Below are 13,901 nucleotides of genomic sequence, written 5' to 3'. Positions count from 1 at the left end.
ACTGTTTATGTTCTCTCACTACCAAACCTGATTATTTGAAGTTCACAGGAGAAAGCTGTAAGTGTTTAACCACAGAAGCAGGGGCAAAATACCATTGTTTGTGTCTTGAAAACAAGTTGAGACAAAGTTTTGATGTGTAGTCCAAACCGGAGTTTCTCTTCTGATGGAGGAGCTGCTGCAAATCTCTGGATTTTAGGTCTTTAGCGTTTCTCCTCCTTCTCACACCTGGTTTTGAGATTCTCTTTTATCTTTAATTGTATCCCTTTAGCCTAGTCTTCCCACGCCCTGGATTGTTCCCTTTTCGCCCCTCCTTCCTTTTCTCTTATAGTTCTCAGGGTGGAAAAACACTTACTTAGAAAAAGTGTGAAATGTATTTCTCCTTGTGGAATAGCTGTAATCTTAATTTAATCCAATTACATTGGATAAACACATTAGCTGGATGCTTTTGTTAACAGTTGACCTTTTTTAAAGCCTATGTCCTTGGATTACAGAGCCGATTTCTCAGGGAGAGGAGCAGAGGTGTTCACGCCATCAGAAGCTGCAGGTGCAGTTAATTCAGTTTCGCTCTGTCATTGGTGAATTAGTGCCTTGCTCCTTTGCACAAAATATAGAGAAGAGTGGCTTGAGCACTCTGGACACGTCGTTACACTGTGGGCTTATATGAGTTTCACGTGCTTTAAGTTTGAGGTTTGCAGACGGAGCCCAGTACAAAGATGTTAGTTAGCTATCCATAAGTAAATACATATAAATTGATTTATTTAGAGCCTTTTGTTGATCACAGACCCCAAGTAAAATGCATAAACTAAATCCATTATCCAGAAATATCTGCCTACAACTCCGTAGCAGAATGCATTATTTTATCTTGGTTCACTGAGGAGCAGAATATGATCCAACCCCTTTGGGGCAAGTCTAAAGTGCAAGCAAATAAAATACTCTGAATTATTCTACCTAACTGAATAAACACCATTCTTTGTAAACAGTTGTTTGGCTAAACTTTATTAGATGTAAAACTTCTTTATCTTCTTTTTCCTGTGTCTTTCCAGGTAATGTTCTTTCTATTGTTAGGATAACGAGTATCCCCAGATTTAATTTCAGTAACCTGAGTAGCATGCCAGAGTATAGAATTATTTTCAAAGACAGTAGATTGTGTTTCTGTCAAGGAACAAGAATCATATTGGCAGTGGTTTTCATTGCAGTTTGTCTGTGTGTTGCATAGTTTAACCGTTTCATTCGTTATTTTTATTTTTCAAGATGTAAACAACCTTCCTTTGAGCTGAATGCAACAGTTTGCTGATTTTCAGGCATCATCTTTGTGATACTACTTCTGCTTTTCCTTGCTTTTATGTAGGCAGCTTTAATGCAAACGTGCTAGTTAATATGAAATAGATGTAGTGATTGTGCTTTCAATGAGGACAAAAATTGTTGACAAGCAGAGGAGAAGAGTTGTCCAATGCTGCTCTTGATGTCATGTCTCGTATTTCATTGATGGAAAGCTTACGGTAGTGGCAGTTACTGGTCCTTTCAAAACCATCTTTTCAAATGAGAAAGGAAAGATGAGACTTGCACTGATACTACCTGTGCACAAACTTATGTGGATATAAGGAATTTTTCAAAAGAAATGTAGCTTTGTGGGTGCATGCCTGTGTGATTGTTTGTCTTTTTTTTTTCTAACTGAAATGTTCTCAACTCAAGTGGAGGTAGAAATCTTTCATATATATTTAAAAAGGTCCAGACTAAACTGAAGCAGGTCATATGATTGTCACCCAGCATTTCAAATTAAAAAAAAATGGCTGAATTTTCCAAACAAAACTGTCAACCTAGTCTTTGAGAATGAAATATTGAAGTCCACCTTTGGATTCCCATAAATATCCAGATTCCCTTGTGATGAATACAGAGTATGAACATGTACTGATACAGAACGTTGCTGCGAAAAGTTCACTGCTGCCTGCCTTTCCTGGAACCCCAGCATTGTGTTCGATGAAGTGAAATACACTTCCTAACAATGCATCAGTTTAAAAAAAAAAAACACAACTTTTTTTTTTTAACAGGCAAAACGAAGGCTGGAGCTAGGCGAAAGTGGCCACCAGTATCTTGCTGAAGGGTTGAAGACTCCAAAGGGGAAAGGAAGAGCTGCAACAAGAAGTCCAGATAGCCCAAAAAGTAAGGAAACTTGTCATACGCTGTATGGCACAGAGTTTTTTCTTTTACTGTCTTCAGATCAGAGCGAACCAGTACAACAGGCTGTGTTACCTAGCTAAAAAACTGTTTATTACTGTCCTCATCTGGATGTATGTGTTAAGATACTCAGCCCCGCAGCCGGGCAGTGCATAAGGTGTTTGCAGCGTGTGTGGCTTTGGTGCAGAGCTGCTGAAGGGTTGCAGAGCTGCTGGGTCTGTCCCTCTGCCTGCAGCCTCGCCAGTCCAGGGCCTCTTCCTCGGCCAAGGACATCACAGAATCACAGAATGTCAGGGATCGGAAGGGACCTCGAAAGATCATCCAGTCCAATCCCCCTGCCGGAGCAGGAGCACTCAGATGAGGTTACACAGGAACGTGTCCAGGTGGGTTTTGAATGTCTCCAGAGGAGACTCCACAACCTCCCTGGGCAGCCTGTTCCAGTGCTCTGGCACCCTCAGTGAGAAGAAGTTTCTTCTCATATTTAAGTGGAACCTCCTGTGTTCCAGTTTGCACCCATTGCCCCTTGTCCTATCATTCGTTGTCACCAAGAAGAGCCTGGCTCCATCCTCGTGACACTCTTTACATATTTATAACCATTAATGAGGTCACCCCTCAGTCTCCTCTTCTCCAAGCTAAAGAGCCCCAGCTCCCTCAGCCTTTCCTCATAAGGGAGATGCTCCACTCCCTTCATCATCTTCATTGCTCTAGCAGCTGGGGAAGCTTAGGAGAGGTAGGTGCTGAGGAATCAAGATATTACAATGGGTTCAGATGCTCAGTTATTAGGAAGGGCTAATCAGGCCAGCATTCCTCCTTCCCTGCTGAAGCTTCAGCAGATGATTGTCAGGGCTCTGTTCCCCAGGCAGGGGTTTGCACAGCACGGTAGCTGTGCCCCAGTAGCGTTGCACGCTAAATGCTTTTTGTGGGCTCTGAGCTGCCTTCTCTCCCTGCAGTATGACTGGATTATTACTGCTACTGCTTAGTTGCTGCAGGTATTAATTTTTGCACATCTGTATTGCCTTGGGCAGTAGGTTTCTTGCAACAGGAGCTGTGGGGTGTAGCCTTGCCATCTTGTTTGGGGGATTTCAGCAGGAAAATTAGGCTTTCAGAGGGAGGGGAATGGGGGAAAAAGGAGAACTGGGACAGCAGTGGTAGTGATGGGAGAGCAAGAGATGTGAAGGAGTACTTGTCCCTCCTCACTAAGTCTTGTTTCCACTGAGGCAGATGGGAAGAGTTAAATTAGCTGAAGATACGAACTGAAAGCAGACAAGTTAAACAACCGCAGTTGTTTTAATTAAACTAAACTCCATTAAGCTAAATGAAGTCCATTTTAAATTGAAGTGCATTCTCCCAGAAATTCAGTACCGTTGGGAGCATAGGATGCTGCTGCAGTGTTGATGAGGCTGTTCCTTTCTGCGTGATCAGGAGCACATGCCGTTTTAGGTGGGGGTCAAATAGCCTCTTGCCCTTCTCACTCTGATCTTATTCTTTTCCAAACCCCAAATAAAAACAAACAAAAAAACCAAACAAAAACCACCCTGTTCTAAATTCACAAGGTCACCTAATTGATATGAATTTCCTTCCATTTCCCAGTGCAGACAAGCCCTGAATCTACCACAGAATGAGATACAGCAGGTTCTCTTTGCCAGCTGGCAATGAATTGGTTTTCATTGAAAAGCCATCATATCCTTCAAAATATTTCAGGGTAGTCTAAAGGTTTGCTTTCAGGTAGAATTTAAATTTTGACTGATTTCTGCCATTAAGCATGGGATTTGAACCTTGGAAACATGCAAATGACCACCACATCAGCCTAAGATCCATCCTGCATAATAATACTTAAAGCAAATGAAAGGTTTGACATGTACCAGCCTAGCAGACTTCTAATCATGGCTGGCTTGTTTTCCTTGACACGAAGGCCTTTAACGTTTAGAATTAGAAATTATTCTGACCTATGTATTAAAACTCTTAAAAGCTCATCTATTGAGTATATAGACGCTACCTTTGTGTGTGAAAACAGTGAGTTGTCTAGTAAGATCCAAGCCATTTGCCGACTTCTAATTTAAAATAAGTGGATACTCTTGCCCAGATTGAGCATTGTTTGGTTATGGAGAAATGATGATTGTAAACTGTATCTTGCGTCAATCTCCTCTAATTCACTTGAGTTTTCTGTAAGCCGTGGCGTCTGACGCTGATGGAATCTGTCATTGTGTTCACCCACTGAAGTACACCTAAGTCCTGCTTCATTGCATGTGAAACACTTATCTTACAAGAGGGGAAAATCAAACCCTGCTGAAAGCTGGCTATCAGCCTGTTGAAGGAAAGTCAGGGGAATTTTTGGTGTTGCTGCCAGGATAAATAGATCCTAAAAATACTGTTAAGAATTCACATAGTGAAAGCCTAAGTAGAGTATTGCTATATGTATCCATCAGGCTAATGGAAATATTTGCATTAAAAAAAAAAAGTACGTATTTGCTCATGTACCTGTGACTTTTGGAAAAGTACATCTTGAAATACAAATAAATACCCACTGGTAAACTGTGTCTTAATGCAGAGGTTTGAGAGGTTTATTCAGTAAAAATGAAAGAAATATTTGTAATATGTAGTATCCTTTCATTTCTGGATGCTGCTTTTGGAACCTAAATGAGAAAACTGATTTATCTGTTTGGGTTTTTTGTCTTTTTGTTTGTTTGTTTTTTCCCTTTTCTTTCCAAGCTCCAAAGTCTCCTTCAGAAAAGACTCGGTATGATACATCACTTGGCCTTCTTACAAAGAAGTTCATTCAGTTGCTGAGCCAGTCTCCTGATGGGGTCTTAGATTTGAACAGAGCGGCAGAGGTCCTCAAGGTACAAAAAAGGAGGATTTATGATATCACCAATGTACTGGAAGGCATCCATCTCATTAAGAAAAAATCCAAAAACAACATTCAGTGGATGTGAGTATTCATTATCCTTTTCCATTCCTGTTGGCTGATTTCACTGTCACAGAGCAGCAGTGTTTCTTTCTCTCACCTTCCATTCTGATGCTTTGCTCCAAGCAATTATCCAAAACGCCTTCTATCACAACAAAGCTTTGTTTTTCTGTTAAGGCAAGTTTTCAGTGTATGAATAGCATTTGTCAGGGAAATTAGAAACAAGCATTTTGTCTGAAGACTGGATTAACTCTTTTGCAAGTGGAATAAGCTTTGAGGTATACATCTCTACCTACTGCCTTCCTCAGTCTTTTTTAGGGTGTGGTTAGAAGGCGAATTACAAACAAAATTTTGGAAGAACTTAGAAATGTTCAACTTCTCTGTTTTGGTGGTAGATCCAAAATGTGTTGTCATGATAAAAAGATGCTTTTTTTTGGGAAAACGTAGTTTATGCTGACTTGCTATGGGCAGGTTTAGGGAGAAGGAGCTGAGGACTTGATCTGCTCTGTAAAAGCCTGCCTCTTCCCTTTCCCGTAGCACGGGGTCAAGTTTTACAAATGCTGAAAGAGCATCTTCCTCCTCTGTACCCATAGGGGCTGCAGCCTATCAGAGGATGGTGGCATGCTGGCACAGCGTCAAGGCCTCACGAAGGAGGTGACCGAACTGACTCAGGAAGAGAAGAAACTGGATGAGCTAATCCAAAACTGCACCCTGGACCTCAAGCTGCTGACAGAGGACTCGGAGAATCAGAGATATCCTTTTTGCCAAAATCTCAAAGGTGGTCAGTCTCCTGGCTGTGCCTTATAATATTAGGAGAATTCCTCTAAGTGATGTGATATGAAGCATCAGAAATTTCCAGAAGTTGGATAATGGGTTTTAACATAGTTCTACATAAAAGTTACTCTAAGCCGCTTGTACCTGTTATGCTCCTGGAATGTCAAAAAAAAAAAAAAAAAAAGGTGTGTGAAGGAGCCCACTAACATCCATGTTCACATAGAGTAGAACCAAGAATTCAGATGATTGAGTGACATCCTCCTAAACTCCGTGCTTTTTCAACTATTTTGAGCCCAGAGCAAACCCCGTTTTTATGTCTGCAGAAATCATAAAGGCATGCAGACAAAGCCTTTGCTAAGGTAACAAAGAATTGTGTGTGTACTCATTACTTTATGCATTTTTTTTTTTACATTAAACTGATGCATATATAAATTACAGACACCCAGAGGAAAATAAATTTAAGAGTCAGTTTACTCTGAAACTTGCAACGAATTTTTAGATTTCTCTGGTTAGGGAATCTATAATAGAATATCACAGATAAAGGTTTTACGAGCTCTCAAATTATTTAGTGTAACAGCAACACTCAGTTGCATAAGGTTCATATGACTTGCGGTATTTTTGCTGCTAATACCCCTTGTAAATAACCATTTCCCATTTTCACTGCATTTCCTACCTATTAGCAACAGAAGAAAGCATTTTATAAAATGCTGATGTGAAAACTTCTATTACTTTAAATAGTAAGTAGTTCTTTAAGAGCATCTAATAAGGTGGACTTATTCTCTGTTTTGAAGGATAGGAAATAACTATGGGAGTGTCAGCAAAAAGTAGTGTGAACTGTGCCAATATTGTGTTTTGACTTTGCTCGCATCTCAAAATGCGTGTTAAAGCAAGACCCCTGAGTGACATAGGGATTAGGGTCAGCGCTGCCTTGATCCATGAAGAGATTTAAGCAAAGCAAAACTGAGCATGACAATTCTCTGTTTTTCTAGTGCTGTGATGGAGATCCCTGCCCTGCTGTTGCTGGCTCCCATGGGGATATGGGCAAGGAAAGATCAGCATTAGCAGCGTGTTAGCCTCATGCTTTTGGATTTAGGAGAGCATATTCCACAAATCCTTCCGTGACTGCAAGTTTACTGATAATACTGGTGATTATTGAGGAAGGAATGTAGAAGCGAAGCCTGGGGATGAATCTGAGTCCATCCCAGTGTGGTGTTTCACTCACCTCACTGAAGTCTGACATGAGGTGGCCCACTCAACACTCACAGAGCTGAGAAGCCTCTTTCTTCCTTTGCTTCATCTCCGAAGGCGAAGCTTCTGCTTTTGAAAATGTTTTTCTTTTCCCTCATGATTAGGTAGTGCCAAAACATTGTTTGTGCCCCAGCTGTGTGTTTCCTCCTCTCCCTTATAAATAGAATCAAGAGTAACTGATTGCTACCTTGAGCATTTTGAAATATGCCCAGCATTAGTGCAGGGAGCCTTCAGCTACAGCAATGAAGATTGTTGTTTTATTTGAAAACCATGCAATCCTTTCCTTGGTTGGTACCATGACAGCTGCTGTTGCTGTAATTTGCACTCTGCAAACCTTACCAAACCTCGCTAAAGGAGTGGTAGAAGCCTTGATAAAAGCCATTTGCCTGAAAGCTGACCTGTCATTTTGCCCCCTGACTTGTTACTGTGCATTTGGTCCAAGTAAGATGTTCTTTGTATTGGTGTTTTGAGCTTGGGCAGTTTGTTTTACTCTATGGTAGCAGTAGACATTTACCAAAATTGCTCACATTTATATCCCCCGAGAGTATAATAATATATAATAAGGTATAATAATAAATCAGGCTCTTTATTTGTATGGTATTAATATTACGCTAGGTAGCTCACAGATGACAAAACTGAAGAGCTGGAACCACTTGCATGCAATCATGGCCATTTCGCAGTTTGTGACCACAAGCTCTGTGATACCTTGGTTGTGCAGGTCAGTAAGTGAAGCACCACTGTGCAGTAACCCACCAAAACACACGTGTTGATTTAGACAAATTCAGGTTGAACAGCAAAATATTCATGTTCATTCCGTGCTTATGCAGAAATCAACTTTCTGCAATGTTATTTAAAGTAGTTGTTTAAACAGGTTTTATATAATTTTATATAGTATAAATTAATATATACATATACGAATATTTAAAAGTTTACAAAACCTGAAATTATTATTGTATTGATGATGTTATATTGGAAATATAACATGCATCTATAAATTCCTTTACACGTTTTCTATGATTTCCAGTTCTTTGCATTTTGATTGCAAGTGTCTAAAAACGTTTCTTCTTGCAGTCTGTGGGTAATGGCAAGTTGTTGAGCTTTGGCTCATGTAGCTCTATGCATGTAAAGAAGAATAGAAGGACTCAGCACCGAGAATCCCCTCTGTCACTTAGTAGCGGCCCCAGCTGTAAGATCAAAGGCAAATTCTCACACGGTTTCACTGCAATCAAAACCAGTGTAGAGAATGGAAAACTTTGGGCTAAGAGCAACATAGCCACGAGAAAATGGAAAAATAATTCAAAGACTTCTGCCTCTTCTGATAGTCTGAATATATTGTAACCTGAGTTGGAGGAGTCCTTAACGGTGATTACATTAGCTTATGTGACATATCAAGATATTCGAAAAATTAGTGGCCTTAAAGACCAAACTGTTATAGTTGTGAAAGCTCCTCCAGAAACAAGACTTGAAGTGCCTGACCCAGTGGAGGTAAGGAGAACCTGGCTTTTCCTGCCAGGTTATATATAATTTTTCTATAGATGAAGCAAGTGTGTTTTTGAATCTTACTGTGGTAAACTGATGCCCAAGTTGGATTATATTGGCATACAGTCCTATATTTATCTGTCTTACAAACTTTAGAGATTTTTTTTTTTAAAGGAAAGAGAAAATTTAAAAATCAATTTACACAGGGCAATAATTCCTTGTTCCTTTCCTCTCAATTCCAGCGTTACTTCAGAGTAATCCACACTATCCTCTTTTGCCATATGTTATGTAAAGGACAGCTCTTCCTTGATGGTTGAAATTTCCCATTAGTAACCATGTAAAATCTTTCTCTTAAAAGACTCAGCTCTTAGTTTTTTAGCTTTATGTAGTTTTTGTCATAAAGTTCATGGATAACTCAATGCCTTAAGCATCCTGATGACTCCTATTACTGATATCCTAATTTATTGAGATGTGTTTTCATGTAGGATTTTCTTTTCTGAAGTATTAAAGTTGTTGTAGAAACCTGTGCTTTACTCCTGGAATCCATTCTCACCCTTCCTTCTCCCGTTGTCTTCTTTGCCTAATTGACACTGATTGTACATATCTATGTATAACTTCGTACATTCTGCTAGTGCACTTTTTGTTTGCCCTTCTGAAGTCCACAGGGGATGGGGATTTCCTCTCATATTTTATTATAAGTTCTTCTATTTCTGAAGTTGTCTGTGTTCATCTGTGTCGCTCCTCTGTTGCCCCTTGCTACTCAAGGCACAGTCTCTCTCTGAGTGCCAGCTTTTGTGTACGAGATGTCCGGCTCTCATTCCTCCACCCTCATTTTGTTTTGTTTCCTTATCTCAGGTAGGTGACTCGGGTAACTTAGCTGCTTCTTTAACCTATGTCACAATTACAGAGAAAAATGCTTCGAGTGGCTTTCCTTTGAAAATATCCTTAGGGAGTAGCTTTACTTTTCCTCTCTCCTCTCCTGGTTCATGAACCACATGGTTCAGCTGTTCCTGGGATTTTTATCTCTTGATGGTACAAGTGAGCTGCTTTACAGTTCCCAGTTGCTATGACAGACCCAAATGTATTGGGCAAACGTAAATAATTTGCACATGCCACTGCTTTAGAGATTCAAAAAGTGTACCTGATTTCTTCACTCAAGGAGCAATTAGAGACAGGGCTAACACCAACCTCCTCTGGGCAGGCTTTCATACTCCACGTTATTCCTCCATCTCTCCTGTTGGGGCTGGTTCCACTGAACCCAGGGCTACCTGCTGCCAGGTGGGCAGGAGCAGACTCCAGATTCCCTGTCACTTCTTTTCCTAAGATCATTCTCCACTTGATTAGGCCCATTACAGTTTACATACTTTTTTTTTTTTCCCCCCCCCCTGCTCCCTGCCATTGTCTTTAATTTCCCCTTTGAACCTTGGTGCAGGTTTTGGAAGAATAAATCATTTTGCTGCAGTGAGGAAAGGATATCTTTTATCAATATCCATAAATATATGCTGTTATCATTGCTTGCTTTCCTGTTGCTTTCCCTTAGGCACTATGCTTTGGTTTTTAATTCAGTGAAATCAGGTGGGTAGAGGGCAATGCACATGATCTTTCAAACTAGTGCCTAGACCTTCCTTATCCCCTATACCAAACTTACTCATTTAATTTTCAGCTTCAGGCAGTAAAGTCCTGTTTCTTGCTTGCACTTTCAGTTGCAGTTCAGTGTCTTTTTTGCATACCTTGGTCACTCAACAGTACCTTCCCCAAATCCCGCTCTTCCCATCTGCTTTTTTCTAATTATCTATAGCATTTTGCCCTGAGTACTCCTAACTGTTTTCTGTGCCCCGGGGTATCCCTGTTCAGTAGTTGTTCTTCATATTTGTAAACACTGACTATTATGCTACGTAAAAGTCAGAACAGGGCACAATAAAATGTGTTCGAAACAAGTCTGCAAAGAGGTATGTAATGCCTGTATTCATGCCTTTTAAAACTATTAATGCAATACAGCTGGAGCAGGTTTATTTTTAACCAGAGTAATTTATGATTTTCCATCATAACACTAAAAGCAACTTTGCAGATTTTCTGTCTGTATATGTCATCTTGTTGTATTGCACCAATGTGTGAAAGTTAAGAAATGATTATTTCTTGAGATTAATTAGGAGTTCCTGTTATTCAGAAACACTATCAAAATTATTGCTGCTGCCTTGAGGGGGCAGAAGGACTTACATAAGCAAGTTTGGGTGAAGACAATAATATGTATTTTCCTTTTTTGTTGTTTGGAAAAACTTCCCTGATACACATGGGAACTTACATACAGCTATTTGAGTTCAGTGTGAGTTAGTGCTGAAATGTTTTTGGGTGAGTGAGAAGGACATTTTGGCATTCTTTTAAATCAGAAACATTTACACAAATATGTCTAAGAATATTGTTATGAATAACAGCAAAACCTGTGGCTTGCATCCCATAATTCCATTCCATCAGAATGCTCCAGGTTACTGTGGTTGTAAGAAACTGTTAGTTCAATCCTTCATACCTCTCTGGCTATGATATAACACATAAAATAGTGGGCTTCTGAGATTTGTGCCCTACAGACAGTGGGAAAAGCTTTTATGTTCTCTGCCAGTCTACAAGACACATCAGCCAAGCCTTTCACATCTTCAAAAAAAAGTGCATGGGGGATTTCAGGTTTTTTTGATTAGTAAGAAATGTATTTAAACACTCACACCTCTAGAGAAGAACTTGCTCCGTATTGGCAGTATGCTGTTTTGTTCATTGGTGTAACACCTTGCTGACGTGTGTTTTGTTAGCAGAGTGCATTGATCCATTTATCTAGTACTCAAGGACCTATTGAAGTTTATCTGTGCCCAGAGGAAAACGATGCCCTCAGTCCCATGAAAGCTTATAGTCAGGACCACAACGGAAATATTTCCAAAACCATTTCCAAAGGTAATTTTTTTTCTTTGTAATGCTAATGGCCTTCCTTCATGCTCTCATTCAAGATTTCATTTTGAACTTCAGATATCCAGCTCTTATTTTATGGCTTTATTTTTTTATTTTCCATTTTCCACTGTGCCTTTCTAGTGTGTATAGGGGAAGATGTTTTCCTCTACACTGATTGTTTAAAATAAGTTTCCTATTTGCATATCATATGTAACCAAAGCTTATGCAGTATTGAATGAACAATTTTGTTGCTTTTGTGTTTTCAAATAGGACAGTAGCAGCAAAGATTCACCTGAACACAAGAGTCAGAAATCTCTGCATATGGGTATATATGCAGCTACACAGGGTCACTGATGACATCTGTTGCCTAGAAAGTTTTCACTTTGACTATGAATTCCACGGAAAAATGGGCATCTCTTACTACACTTGATCTGTCTTTTTTCCCCCAGTAGTTATTTAAACACGGTGAAATAATTTTTTAGTAGAAAGCTCAGTGGTGATAGCAATGCGAGTATTTTTCAGAAGCCCTTTGTAACGCGTCAAAATTAAGCTAGAAATTACACACAGGCCATTTTTTGTTGAAATGAAACTTTATGAAAGGCTCCTTATGCAGTGGTTACTTTGTTTGATCTGCGTCTAATATTTCTAGTTAGATTAAATGTGTCATCTTTATTTTTTCTCTCCCTCCTCTTACAGAAGTGGCTTCTGCTAACTCAGGACAAGGTGACTGCTCAGTAAATATGGCAACAATCTCTCCACTGGCTTCTCCAGCCAACCTTCTCCAACAGACCGAGGACCAAATTCCCTCAAACTTTGAAGGACCGTTTGTGAATTTGCTGCCTCCTCTGCTTCAGGAAGATTATTTGCTGAGCCTTGGGGATGAAGAAGGCATCAGTGACCTCTTTGATGCTCATGATTTAGAGAAGCTTCCTTCACTGCTGGATGAATTTATATACAGCTGATTCTCTTAAATGCTGTCCGTATCAAAATCGTTTTTAATGGAACCGAAAAACCTGCCATCATTCAGATTTGTCCTCTACTTACTATAAAAGAGCATTATTAAATAAACTAGGCTCTCAAACAGTGCTGATATTTTAATGAAATACTCGCTAAAATACTATAAAGAACAAGTGAAGGCTTTAACAGCAAGGCCTTCTCCTTGACCCTGAGCTCCAGCACCTTGTTGAGTCAGCAAGTGCAAGCAGGTGACCATAAAATGTTTTGTCTTCACACTCCCCCAGTCTCTGCTTACTGTGACAAGTGGGCTTATGGAGAAGGGCTCCATGAACTGGCTTAGTCCTAAATAACCATTTTATAATAGTATTTCAGGTCGTGCCTTCTACAGAGAATGCATGTCTTTTGAGTGTCACAACATGGATTGTACCTGCGGCAAACCATAAATATGAAGTAATGCAAAAGTGTGAAATGGGATTCTTCAGCTACTTGTGGGAATGTTTAAATTTCAGTCATAATGCTCATTTTGAGCTGTGTAAATGTCTCATTATGAGGTCGAATACTTATGTCCTTAAAAGCTTTTAATAAAAAAAATACACTGTAAATGTAGTGTATATTGCAAATATTGAAAAGTATAAAGTTCTGCCACTTCTTGTAGTAATCACAGATTTTTAAAAATGCTTGTGTGTGTGTGTGAAAGTAGTTTTTGTGGGTTGTTTTTTTAAACTAGAACGAAGATGCACAGTTCAATTTTACTGCCCCCAGTGTGCATTAGAACTGGTACATGACTTTTTGTGGTACTAAGTGGGGCTTTGTGTTAAGTGCCTACTAGAGATGCACTGTGGGTTTTTCCCTCTATGGAAAACACTTATGCCAAGCTTTGTTCAATATATCATATTTATCTCAGTGGGTTAGCTTCCTCTGCTTACAGCTTTTTATAATTCTCTTCGCCAGCAAAACGGAACTAATTTTTTTCCAAAGTACATAGCTGTAAGTACCACATCAACTGAATTGCATTTATTTTTTGAAGACCTTTGGTAGTATAGTATAGTACCAATATTTATTTTTTGAACGTGAGAGGAATTCTAAGAAGTCTTACATGATTTTTTTTTGAGTGTAAAATATGTCGCCATGTTCTGGGCTAACTTAATGTAATGTTGATTAGATGATGCCCATATAATCCTTTTGTTTGCATTACTGTTGTGCTTATCTGTCATACTCAGAAAATTAGTACTATTTGTACTGTAGTAGAATATTATGTATGTAGGTTTTCTGGTACCATTGAGTTGCTGCTATGAAAGCTCACACATGAAAAGGCAAGAAGTCACAGTACTAATAAGAAAACTGTATGACTGTGTGAGTTTTGGAATATAACAAATGTATAAAGGGCAACACATAAAGAACTGTTAAACAGTGTTAAGTGTGTGTTTATATG

General features: G+C 39.4%; 1 protein-coding gene across 1 annotated transcript in view; it reads left to right on the top strand.

Moving 5' to 3' along the window:
• The window catches only part of E2F3 (E2F transcription factor 3), a 41,652-nt gene extending 28,109 nt beyond the window's left edge, over window positions 1-13,543 (top strand). The window contains exons 2-7 of the mRNA XM_065629026.1: window positions 2,049-2,160; window positions 4,885-5,104; window positions 5,674-5,832; window positions 8,473-8,587; window positions 11,383-11,518; window positions 12,209-13,543. Coding sequence (XP_065485098.1) covers window positions 2,049-2,160; window positions 4,885-5,104; window positions 5,674-5,832; window positions 8,473-8,587; window positions 11,383-11,518; window positions 12,209-12,474 — 1,008 coding nt within the window. The 3' untranslated portion in view covers window positions 12,475-13,543. The remainder of the gene's footprint in view (window positions 1-2,048; window positions 2,161-4,884; window positions 5,105-5,673; window positions 5,833-8,472; window positions 8,588-11,382; window positions 11,519-12,208) is intronic.
• Window positions 13,544-13,901: the final 358 nt, after the last annotated feature.

This window comes from Caloenas nicobarica, chromosome 2 (assembly GCF_036013445.1).
Source record: "Caloenas nicobarica isolate bCalNic1 chromosome 2, bCalNic1.hap1, whole genome shotgun sequence".
NCBI lineage: Eukaryota > Metazoa > Chordata > Aves > Columbiformes > Columbidae > Caloenas > Caloenas nicobarica.
This window is presented reverse-complemented; position numbering and strand designations above follow the sequence as displayed.